We start from the raw sequence: 13,252 nt of genomic DNA, 5'->3' as shown, positions 1-13,252 counted from the left end.
TGGCAAGGTCAGATCAATCTCCACGAAAATTCATTGATCTTTCCGACAACCGGCAAGATTAGATCAATTTCCAAGCAAATTCTCGCAAACATTTCTCTCTTTATATTTAGAATGTTAATATCTACCTTAACAGGAATACCCATAGTAGATTTTAAATCAAGAGGGACATTTTTATCATAATACAATACGTTAAATCTTAGAAACTGAATCCAAACCAGAGTTTTCACCACCCTAGTCCATCGAATCACTACCAAGTAATGGTAAAACAACATTCACGAGCCTTCAGACACAATTTTCTCCATATCTACAAGCAATTCACACTTGACTAAAGAAATTATTATCAATGTTCATGATCTCAAAATCTCCATAAAATTCTTCCCAAAGAATTTGATTACTGTCTATTCCAAATATTACACCGTTCCTGAGAAAACTTTTCATACATCGTAATCTTTTATAAGAATATATTTCATCTTTCAGAAAGACTTTCATAAATCCCTTTTCAATCAATCCACTCTCTCCTTCACATTAATAACTCCTTAACTTTCTGTCAAAATATTCCAGAACGACGATCTAAAAAACTAAGATGTACCTCCATCCGCATGACACTGTCAAAATATTCCAGAACGACGATCTAAAAAGCTAAGATGTACCTCCATCCGCATGACCGATAAGAGTGATAAGAGTGATGTGCATGCGGTGAAAACAAATGGATCCATCTAAAATTAAGTCTTAATTTTTGGCCAATTATTATTGCTCTAATCTTATTACATGCTTTCAAAATTTATTCATTATTGCTTTTCGTCGTCTTATTTTCTTTTTAAAGTTGTATACCAAAACTGTTGAACTACAGCCAAAAAGCACTTGTACCTCACCATTGACCAAGAGATGTGAAACTAAAATTAAATCATTTTTTCTGCTATTAATAGTAAAAAATGTTTCTTTGTGTTTTTAACTTAGCATATTATAGACGTCGTATATCCCCTGAATATGCTACTACTACTGCTTTTCTATTTTTATTCAATAAATTTTGGTCTGCTTGTAGTACATAATTGTTACTGTTAATGAAAATGGTGTCAAGTTGGTACGACTGATATTATTAAAGTGATAGATAGTGATACCTTTGTCTATCATTCTGTCAAAGTAGTAATAATTCTACAACTTGCAACATGTCCTGACAAGTTGAATTATCTACTGACTGCTGACATGTCTTTTATGTGTGCTTTGTGCATTTACTGTCAAACTCATCATCATAGAAAGACCTTTATAGACTAAAACGTAAACTTTGATCAATGCATTTTTCACCCCCAACAATTAACAGTAGTAAGGATCATTATTGAACATAAGGAGCAAAATAACAGAATCATCTTTAACTGCCTTCAAAATTATCAGAACATAAGCTTCATTACCATAAGATGTTTCAAGTACAATTGTCAAAGAAACATCTCTAAATATACAACAACCAAAAGCATTCGTCACAAATCAAATATCAAGTATTTATTTCAAAATCGAGACAAAATCAACATTTCAGTTAAATTAACAACTCCTGCTAACAATCAACAAATGAAACATTGTAAAGTCTCTCCTGCTAACAATCAACAAATGAAACATTGTAAACAGACTTTACCAATTTTAACCCGACATATCGTCTTTCTTCTCTTGTTGATCCATGGTATCGCAAAGAGCTAATCCTCTTGTCTCTGGTAAGCCGAGCAACGTAACACACGACAATATGATAACTACTCCGAATACACCGTAAGAGAAAATGTCGTTTTTCCTTCCAGCAGATATCAAGAAGGGAGTGAAAATGTTGCCAAAAACAATAGCTTGTCTCACCAATGATGTTGTAGTGTTCCTCACACTTGTTGGAAATAGCTCAATAATGTAAATGAGAAACACATTATAAGCTGTGCAAGCACTGAAAAACGATGCCATGGCTAATCCAACTCTAATTTCAGGTATTCCTAATCCAACAACAACACACATTATACAGCATACGCCACTAGCTACTGAGAATACAAGAATTGAAGGTTTTCTTCGGCGATTCTCCAAGAAATAGGTAGCCACACAAGACGGTATTTCCATCAAGGCACTGAACACAACAGCCAAATAGATGTCGAATCCTAAGTTCCCAACTGCTAATGGCATACCAAAATACACCATTCCAATTCCAATACCGAGCACCATGATCGCCACAATTCTCTTTAAAGCCCAACCTCTCCCAAACAACTCGGCTATCGATGAGTAGAGTTGGAAAATTGAAGCCTTTTGTTTATTCACCGGAGCTTCTATTAAACCTACTGTCAAATCATTACCATTCTCTAACGAAGAAACTCCTGTAAGCATTGCCATGGCTTCTTGATGTCTTCCTTGCATTAGAAGCCACCTAGGAGACTCGGTAACAAAGATATAAGCAAGAATCGAGTAACAAATAGCAGGAACCGATGTCCAGATGTAAACCGATCTCCATGAGTTAAATCTGTTGACATAAGCTATACCAGGTAGTGACATATACCCTAATGTAAAGCAGAAATATTCCACAATACCAACGGTGAACCTCCACTCGGTACTAACTTTCTCGGTCAACAAAACTAAAACACAAGTTCCAATTGATGAACGCAAAAAGCCAATGACGAATTTAAAAGCAGAGTAAATCCAAATATTGGTTGAGAAAACTATGAGAATTGAAAATATAGACATCGATAAACCAGAGAAAACAAGCGTGTTCTTTCTTCCAAGTGAAGTATCCGCTAAAGTTGCAAGAAGAAACGAGCCGAAAAGGCAACCAATAAAGAACGAAGATTGCGGTAAACCTGTTACGAAGCTACTGGCACATTCAAGATTCCAATGAGATATCACTGTTTTGTGCGACGGTCCATCCCATGACCATGAAGATTTAGGGATATCACAGATATTAGAATCTGAGTTACACATGGTCGAATTCGTGCAATGCCAAGTCGGGTAATCGTCGGTGTAGATAGCTAAGAACGATTGCTGTGCATCAAAGAACATTGCAAATGAAACAAGAATGCACTGCACAAACTCTAACCAACCAAATCTCCCTAAACCCCTTTCCATCATACTATCAGTTAAAGGAAGCACTTTTTCCTGCTCAACAGAATCAGAATTTGTTAAAACCGGAACTGAATCTTCGATTGCCATAGTTACTTAAATTAAACTAAAATCAAAATCAAAATAAAAATCCTAAGCCAGTACTTTCAATTGAATAAATACTAGAAGCCTAGAACTATGAACACACAGATCAAAATTGGTGTCTATAAATAGAGAAAATTCAACATCAACACACACCAAACATAATCTTAGCTGTGAGTTTCACTTCAACTACTACCAACGACTAAGGCGCTGAACGCGTGATGTGTCCAATTTTATATAGATTCGTGAGATTTCATTCAATTAATTTAACAACAACGTGCACAAAACATGGTTGCTTTCAAATTTTTCAACTATCATAATCACAGTCAAACAAAAACTAGCAATGAAAAACAAACTATATATATTATCATGATCTAACAAAATGTCGTGTAATGCATGTGGTCAAGATTGCAAAGAATAATTAAAAAATGCAACTAGACGGTAAAGTTAGATTTGTTTATTCACAATTAGGTTAATTAACCAAGATTTGAAAGTAACTTATTAGTAAAATATAATAACAATGGAATTAATATATATATATATATACCTTGGAAGAAGGTTGAGGAATGGAAGAAGGTAACTCTTCTATAGCCGCCATGAGTGGAAGAGGAAAGAAGATGAGAATGAGAGAGAGAGAAAGAGAGAATGAGAGAAGAATGTGTAATGAGAAATGGATTTGGTGGTTTATGTAAGGTTTTGATAAGTGTAAGAAATGAATGAATATGAATAAACACGTGTTATCAGGATGATAAACTTTTTATGTATGTGGAAATGTAAGGTTGGTTGTGATATACTAGTCAAACGGCGGTGTCTTTTATGAACGGCGAGATATGTTTCATTTCATACTTAGGGTATTATTATTATAATGATATGATATGATGAGGCCTTAGAAAAGACCTTATTATATTGATTTATTATACGTGAATGGAGACTGCTTTATAGAGATACTATTAGATTAGACATGAGATATTTTTATTAGAAAGTGTCAAAGTGATGCTCTTTACCTTTCTAGGATATTCTAAGACATAGTTGGATATTGATAGAATGATCTTCCAAAATATAAGTATTTGAGATGTATTTCAGCCTCAGGTAGCTGGATAGTAGATAGAGGGTAACTTAGAGATTATTCTAAGGTTTTGTTTGAGATTTATGTGAGGAGGTTTTGAAGGACATATATTTATTCAAAAATTAAATTCTTCCTAATTTAAGAAATTAAGAAATTGTATTGGAGAAGGTGTTGGGAGGGTTTTGAAGTGTTTAGATCAATTGTTAAAATATAGTATATTTTTTGAAGAAAAAATTCATTAGCTTAATTAATATAACAAGGCTTTCTGAAAATTAATATTGGATTTAATTGGATTTAATTAGATGTAAACCATTCCAACCATTTATAGCTCCTGGATTATTTCGTGGGTTTAGATGTTATCTTCCCGTCTAGTGTATCCGATACAAGTTTCTTAAAGCTAGTTAGGGTTCTCTTGATGATGTTCACTTGGTATTCATAATGTGTTCTATCCCCCTTCTTCTTTCCTATCGACATTATACACTCTCTGAATCCTTTCTATTAAAGTAGTGTTGTTAGTGTGAATATGAATATGCGGTTAAGAGATTATAATATCCCATTTGTTTCCAATGTATCTCCGCAACTAATTTGGTTGTTCCATCATGAAAGATAGCCCCAGATGCCACTTTGCCTCAACCGTCATGTTGGCGTCAATGTGGATGTTGATCAATTCCGTGTTAGGGTTCAGAGTCTTCATTTCATCATCTCTAAGAGATAAATCTATTCTCCCTTTCTCTTTTTTGTTCATGTTAACTTCATGCATGTTTCTTCTGTCTCTAATCTCAGTTTGTATTTTGATATTTTTATGAGCATCACAACTTTTATCTTTGTATCTATTTACTTCGACCTTGTTACTCAACTTTTGATTGTTATCCTACTTAATCATGTGAGGATTAAAGGCACTGTTCCTTTTTCCCCAGCTATTATTTCTCCAAACTCTATTCATATTCTCTTATTTGCTAATCTTACACATTTGGTGTCTTATACAAGAGAAATGATAAACTAGTGTTGCAAGTAGGATCAGTCCTGACTTTTTAGAGGTCCGTGACAAATAATAAAAATGGCTATATATAAATATAAAAGCGCATACATGCAAAGAATTTGATTAGATTTGTTGGTCATGGTAGAACTTGCATTTTCCAATTGTATTCTATTTCATTTGACATTATCTTTTTTGGCAATTTATTAAAAGAGTTACTTAAAATTATAAATATTGGTTTCTAGTTCGAACACGCGAGCGCATATATTAGCAAAATACTCATTTCATTGCGTTGCAGATGTAATATATACTAAAATTTTCACATAATGTATATATAATCATATTTCTTTTTAATTTACAAAGTCCATCACCCAAAATTTTGAGACTCTATTTTTTTAGGCACTAGGATGTGGTCCTGGTTTTCTTGGCCCAAGATCGGCCTTGGTTGTTAAGGTGGTCAGATTCAGACTATGCAGGAGATAGTGATGACAGGAAAATCACAACAGACTATGTGTTCATGCTTGGTTCAAGCTCAATCTCATGGTCTTCAAAGAAATAATCCATAATTACTCTTTCTACCACTGAAGTTGATTTTGTAGATGCTGCCTCATGTGCTTGTCTAGGCATTTGACTTTGAAATATCATTATCCAGCTTGGGCAAACTCAGAAACAAATCATAATTATAATGTGTGATAACAGCACTACAACCAAGTTGTCGAAGAATCCAATCATGCATGGAAGATGCAAACACATAGATGTTAAGTTTCACTTCCTAAGATAACTAAAGATGGAATTATCGAAATGTGTTATTGCTTCTCAGAGGTTCAACTTGTAGAGGTGTTAACAAAATATTTGAAACTAGATTCCTTTTGCACCACGAGGAAAAGACTTAGAGTATGTGAACTTGAAGACAATTAGTAGTTAGCGTGTTTCAAATTTGTTTTGTAATCTATTTTTGCGTTTTCAGATTATGGAAATGTATGTTAGAAAGCTTTTAACAAGTCGTTGTATTGGTTCGTAATTAATTATATGTTAATTATCCGACTAATAGTAGTTGCTTATTCTACAAATAATAACTCACTCTTGTATATAAGCAACCTTGTTTGACAATGATAAAAGGGGGTTTCCCTTTACACTAACACAGTTAAGAGTGCGTTTGTTTTAAATTATCAAATATCATTTTTTAAAATCCTATTCCTAAGCTTATTGTTTCTAGGAATTATATATCTATACTAACACAGTTAAGAGTGCGTTTGTTTTAAATTATGAAATATCATTCTTTGAAATCCTATTCCTAAGCTTATTATTTCTAGGAATCATATATCTATGTTAGTGTTTGGTAAAAATTTAAAATTTTCAAAATGTTTATAATAGTTTTTTAATTTCAAATTATAAAAAAAATATGATTAGTAATGGGAAGGTGTAGTTAGTTGCTATTTAAATGTCACAAATCAAATAAAGTCATATTTTGTTTGGAAAAAAGTTTATGAGGTCCTTTGTAACCATAATTTAAAAGTGTCACACCCCACTTATAACTTATACCTTATACCTGACACCCTCACATATTTTCATAATGACAAATATATTTTTGTTGAAATATATCGACAAAAAAAGCGAATAAAAAATTTGATAGTGCAATTGAAAAATCCGGTAGTATATTTTTAAAAGTTCAGTATGCAATTTTATAGATTTTTTAAAAAATTTAACATACTGAATTTTTTGAAAAATTTGATATTTGATAATTATTCAAAAAAATTTTAAAAACGATAATTCATATTCAATAAACAAAAAAAATATTTATACTATCGGATTTTTCGATAGATTTTAAAAAAAATCTGATAGTATTAGAAAAATATATATATATATATATATATATATATATATATATATATATATATATATATATATATATATATATATATATATATATATATATATATATTCTTTGTCTATTGAATATGAACTATCAGTTATTTTCAAAAATTTAAAAAACTATAAAATATTTTAAAAAATCTAGTATTTCCACAAATACTTACCAAAAATCAATGCATTTTTATCAAAAAAAATTTAGTACTTTAAAAAAAAAATCAATAAACACAAAAATAAATAAATCCAAACATATTTAGTAAAGGCATAAATAAGATAATAGCAATTCTGATGTGAGAGTGCCAGGTATAAGTGGGATGGTAGGATAAACATCCAAATTTTAAATTTTGTTAGATATTCTGCTTTGTACTTCTCAAAGACAATCTTATATCATATTTATAATTAGTGATAATAATACTAATTATTTAAAGGGTTTTGCTACAACATACCCACTTGTTTTTATGAACGTCTATTTTAGTAAGCTTTAACTACAAAATAGTTAAATGCAGCTTAAGGTGCATGTTGTTAAAATAGACCTTCATAAAAATAAGTGGGTGTATTATAGCAAACCCCACAGAGATTTACTATAATACACCCACTTAATTTTATGAAGGTGTGTTTTAGTAAATTTTAACTAAAAAATATTTAAATGTACCCTAAGGTGCATGTTGCTAAAATAGACATTATAAAAACAAGTGGGTCTATTATAGCAAAACCCTTATTTAAATGAATTAAAAATATTTTATCTTATTTTTTATATATATATATATATATATATATAAATTAATTAATTTAACATTCAATTATTAAATATTATAAATTAATCAACTAACTATTTATTAGTCATCATCTAACTTATAATTGAGAAGTGCATTTATTTTTCGGAATGTGACACATAAACTAACACTATTTCAATACTATGTAATATCAAAACAGAAGAGAATTGAAGACAAAAACTATACTATAAAATTTGGAAATGATGTATACATGGTGTTGATGTCGGCTATTTATAAAACATTTTCATTTAATTTAAATTATCTTTTTGTCGTATTATTGCATTGCAAATAAAGTATGGGATCATTTTGAAAATCACGATGGAGTCACGAGCGTTTAGGGTCCTCCTCCCGTTGCGTGTTTTGCAGAGAATTCAATGGAAAAACACTTTTTTGCAGATACTATGTCGTGTCAGAACTCACGCGTAGACTTATTTTTAGCAATTTTTATGATATTTTTATTTATTTATTTATTTATTTTCTTTTTATGGCATATTTTGAAAATGTTTTTGTTTTTTAATTTTAAAAACTAAAACTTGTAACAGCTGTTTTGCATTTAAGATTTTTTTAAAAAAAATTGAAAATACACATAACAGCTGTTTAAGTTTTTTGGAATGATATGTTAATTATTTTGATATGTTAGATATGACTTTGAAAGATAATGTGTTAAGTTTTGTTTATATATATGGGAATTATTTGTAAAAGGAAAGAAAATGTGTATATAGGGGAATTATTTGTAAAAGGAAAGAAAATGTGTTAAGTTTTGTTTATATATATTATATATAGGGGAATTATTTGTAAAAGGAATTCAGCAAAAGAAAACTCACTTTAATTTATATGTTCCGTTAGAATTCAATTTATGAGAAATGCATACAAACAATTTAAATTTATATTTTTAAAAACAACTAATAAAAAGAGATAAAATTTAAAATTTATTTAAAGTTAATTTATTATTAAATTTGGAATTATGAGGTGATTGTAATAATGAAATAGAAAAATTATTATTTTTATTTTTAAATAATAAAAAAATAATGATTAATTAATTTTAAAATCATTGTTATGTTTGTGTTTTTTTCAATTTATAAAAAAATGAAGGTGAAGATTGTGGTGTTACTTTGGTATTTGAGCTCTGTTAATACTACTTTTGTTTTTCATTCCCCTTTATAGGATTACGTATATTTCTGTCAATAAAGAACCTAAGCAACTACCTACCTTGATTGGGAAGGAATTAACTTTTATGTGGAGAATTGCATTTTTCAATATTGGGTAGTAATTAATACCGAGCAAATATTGGTTTGGTCACTTTGGTGGGCCTGTTTTGAATTATGTATCCTCTTAATTATTAATGAGGTTATAGATTGTAGCAGACCATGAGCTTTAGTTCATATTATTTCGAAAAACCTTCTATGTAACCAGCAATTCAGAAAATCCAAAAATAAAAAGAAAATGGTCATCACAATTAAATTTGAGTTTGGCAATTAATTATATAAGGGGAAGATATTAGAACCCCTTATATTTATTGTATTCAACGAGAATTATTCGATCATCTTTCGTATAGGTGTTAGTTAAAAGTTACTTGCGACTTCTTTCTATTATTACCTTATTTTAAAAGTGAAAATAAAGATTTTAATTAGATTGAAAAATAAGTTCTTAGTTATTGTGCCTGACGAGAAGTGAATCTCGCTCTTACGTATTTTCAGGTGCGATGGAGAACTCAATGCAACGTAATTCTTAGTAGAAAATAAGTGGTTGTTGGTTGATTTTATTGACTGATGTTAAGATCGCATTTTAGCAGTTTAACGTTTCATGTATGCTCGCATATGAGAGACTTTAAGCGTTGGTTTGCATTGCAATAGAATGGATGTGCTTTGATCGCATTCTATTAGTTAAACGTAGTTGGCATGCGCGCGCATGTGAGGCTTAAGCGTTTGTTTGTATTTCGATAGAACAAATATAACATGTTCATTTATGAAAAGGTTTTGTGTTGCCCTAAGGTAGAAAAATATGGTTTGATTGGTTATAATTGATTTTGGTCGGAAGACAAGTATCCAGGCCACATGCTATACAACAGGCATCAAAATACTCGGAGTAATGTTAGGTATACACTGACAAGACCTTTTTCGTCCTTTATTGAGAAATGATGTTTGATACGAATCAAACTAAAGTCCATGAGTGAAGATGGGCACTTTGGACGACAATTGATACGACTAGTGTTCAAGTTCTCGAAATAGAGAGACATACGTCAAAGGTTCCTTCCTCACTACTTAGGGCTCGTAGCATTCGATTGCATCCTATTAAGCATTTTAGAGAAGGAAGACAAGTATTTAGACCATGAGCTATACAACGGGCGTTCAAATACTTTGGAGAAAGAGAGGCATACACCCAACGAATCATTTTTCATCCATTTTAAGAAAAAGATTTTAGTTTAAGAGGAAACAAAAATAATTGAATACATTACTTTTGATCATTCATGAGAAAAAACAACTAATTAATCAATTCGAGAACTTTATTTATTTGACTAATAAGCAATTAAATTGGATATTTCAATGCAATTTGGATCCAACAGTATTTAATAAAAAATAATATAGTAAAAATCAACTTAAAATAATCAATAAAATAATTAAAAATTAATTAAAATAAGGGGTACAAAAATTAGGGGGATGTTAATCAACAAAAATTGCAAATGGCTTAAGGTAGATGAACTAAAAAAATAGGGGAATTTCTTTATACACAATGTAGGGGTAAAATAAACCCATGAAAACCTCAAAATATCTTTCGGAGATGCATATCGGAACGCACTACAAAAGTGGTTATTTCGGAGATGCATCTCCGAAAGCACCCTTAATGCGTGAGAAAGGTATTTCGGATATGCATCTCTGAAATTCTGGACAGTGATTTTTTTTAAAAAATCATCCATGTTTTGATACATAATTAGATTTAAACGATAATAAAAATGCAAACGAAAAATGATAAGAAATAAAAAACAATAATACAAACAATATATTGTTCTAAAATAATACATAAATTGTTTTGGAGCAAAAGTGGATGTTCTGTCCACTTCATCCCGGGGTACTCGACCGTGTCGTCGAACCCTCGTAGACTCCTCAACTCTTTCATGCTGAGCAAAAGAAGTTTGGTTTGATCTGCCGAGTCTCATTCTGTTCGGGTTCTCGGCCATTTTTTTGGAAAAAAATAATCAGTACTCAAAGGAAAGGAACAAGTTTGAAAACATTAAAAAAACACAACTCAGGCATAATTTCGGAAGTTCATATCTAAAACTCCTCAGAGCTGTCTTCGAATATGCTCTTCCGAAAACACCTGCGACTGTCATTTTTGAAACTTCAACCTAAATCATCCAAAAATGCAATTTTTACACCAAACAACCACATTTTATAAATTATACTCAACCTATATAATTAAATGATTCTAAACAACTTATTATACACATACAAAATAGAACAGGGGATTCAGAGAAACTTACTCAAATTTAGAGCTTTGAGAGTTGTTGAAATGTGTTGAAATAAGGAGCTACAATCAGTGGAAATGAGTAGAAATTAGTTGAAATGCGGTTTGAAAGTAGAGATTTTGGGGTGTTTGAGTTTGAGAATAAAACAGAATGAGGGGTTTCTGTTGTGGGTTTGATGTATATACCCTAATTCGGAGATAATCTCCGAAAATCCCCAAAACTTAACAAAAAAAGTTTTATGAGATACATCTCCGAAACACCCCTATTTTTTTATAAAATAGGTGTTTTAGATATGCATCTCTGAAACACCTCTATTTTTGACAAAATAGGAGTTTCATATATGCATCTCCGAAAACACCCATAAAAAAAATAAAACGGGGTGCATTTGAATATGTATCTTTGAAATTAGGGAGTAAAATTGAAATTTTGCCAGAAGCCCCTAAAAAGGTTATGGGGTTTACAAAGAAATTCTTTAAAAATAGCTATTTGTGTGAACCAGATTAAGAGGGTGTAGTGCAGTAAAACTGTCTAGGCCCAACTTGGAGAGTCCAACAATATCCAAACAAAAATTCATGGGTGGTCGTCTGATTATGATCAAATGGCCTTGATTGCACGGGAGCATGGTAAGGTCCATGGATGAATGCACTAGATCACTTCTGAAAATTAAATTTACTAACCAATTAGTAAAAGACATGTGGCTATTAATATAATTAAAATTTAAAAAAGGAAATGTAATGGAAAAAGAAATAGGAGAATGCAGTAACGTACAAGAAAATTGGAAAGAACAAAAATCGCAGCAGTAACGATCATGCCCATAAGCGCTTTCCCTGAAGTGATTTTCTCACCCCTCAAAAATGGCTTCTCCAAACGCGGTTCTCAGAATCACTCAACAAACTTGCGGTCCTCTATTTCTTGTGAGACAACCCCAAATCATCGCTCATCATCTCCCATTTTGGTTCTAGCTTTTTATTGTTCGATGGTTTACGTTTCGGTGAGCTTTGGTTTCATTCGATTAAGGTTTGGTTGTGGTCTTGTTTTAGAATTGACTCGAAATTAAGTTAAAACTAGCATACAAAATTATGAAGCTAAATTGGAAGAGAGTTTATCAGTCAAAAATGCAGAAAAATACAACTTTTAGTCTTTCCCCAAGCAGAGTCCGTCTTCATTTTTTTTGAGACTTTGTGTAGATTAATCGTAGTTTAATAACGAAAAAGAAAATAGAGGTCCTATCCAACCACAATTTAACCATTATAAATATTTTATGAGGTCCTATTAAACTATAGGTTACTTGTGACAAATTTGAGGTCTTGTGCGATAGTCTGTCTTGCACTATCTCAAAGACGACCTTACCTGCAAGGTGTTCGATAAAATGCCTGAACCATATATTTTCTTTATCTTTTGCTTCTATACCACTCTTCTATCACTACTTGCTTGCTGAATTTTCTATTGTTGTTGTTTCACTTGTTGAATTCTTGAATTGACATGGTTGTTGATTGTTATTTTTTTTGTTGATTATGCTTGAAGGTTTTGGAGTATGAATTTTCAGGATGGTGATGATGGAAGTTAATGAATTGATGAACGTGGAGGTTTGATGGAAGTGAAGATTATGGAAACTTGAAGCTTGATGTTAAAAAATCAAGTTGGTGAAGATGATTAGAAGTAGTTTTTGTGAAGTTTATGATAATTTTGAAGAAAATGGTGGAGAAAGGAGAAGATGATAATTGGTTAGCGGTGGTTTTTAGTTTGTTAGAGATTGAAGGGTTAGGATTGAAAGATAGGTGATTCAAGTGAGAAAGTTAAGAATGATTAAGGTTGAATCAACTTGAATTTCAAGTGAATTTGGTTTGTGATAGTTGAAATGTGAATTTGAAGTTAATTTAATTTGGTTGAGTTTGTAGTTAGTTTGTGAATGAACTTGCATTTGGTTTATGTTGTAACTTTCAGTTATTTGCTTT

The 13,252-nt window shown here is 31.1% G+C and overlaps 1 protein-coding gene across 1 annotated transcript; it reads right to left on the bottom strand.

Moving 5' to 3' along the window:
- Window positions 1-1,382: 1,382 nt before the first annotated feature.
- Window positions 1,383-4,024, bottom strand: LOC131601595 (organic cation/carnitine transporter 3-like). The gene is made up of 2 exons (XM_058873453.1): window positions 3,698-4,024; window positions 1,383-3,105 (listed from the first exon to the last, which is right to left on the bottom strand). Exons 1-2 carry the CDS (start codon window positions 3,746-3,748, stop codon window positions 1,630-1,632), a joined length of 1,527 nt encoding a protein of 508 aa, XP_058729436.1. The 5' UTR covers window positions 3,749-4,024; the 3' UTR covers window positions 1,383-1,629.
- Window positions 4,025-13,252: the final 9,228 nt, after the last annotated feature.

This window comes from Vicia villosa, linkage group LG5 (assembly GCF_029867415.1).
Source record: "Vicia villosa cultivar HV-30 ecotype Madison, WI linkage group LG5, Vvil1.0, whole genome shotgun sequence".
Classification (NCBI taxonomy): Eukaryota; Viridiplantae; Streptophyta; class Magnoliopsida; order Fabales; family Fabaceae; genus Vicia; species Vicia villosa.
This window is presented reverse-complemented; position numbering and strand designations above follow the sequence as displayed.

What these genes read in the sequence shown, in the direction of transcription:
- LOC131601595 (XM_058873453.1), bottom strand. Translation starts at nt 3,748, where the DNA reads ATGGCGGCTATAGAAGAGTTACCTTCTTCCATTCCTCAACCTTCTTCC. An exon ending in TTCCTCAACCTTCTTCCAAG is followed by an intron (nt 3,106 to 3,697) that starts GTATATATATAT and finishes TCTGTTGAGCAG; the next exon opens with GAAAAAGTGCTTCCTTTAAC.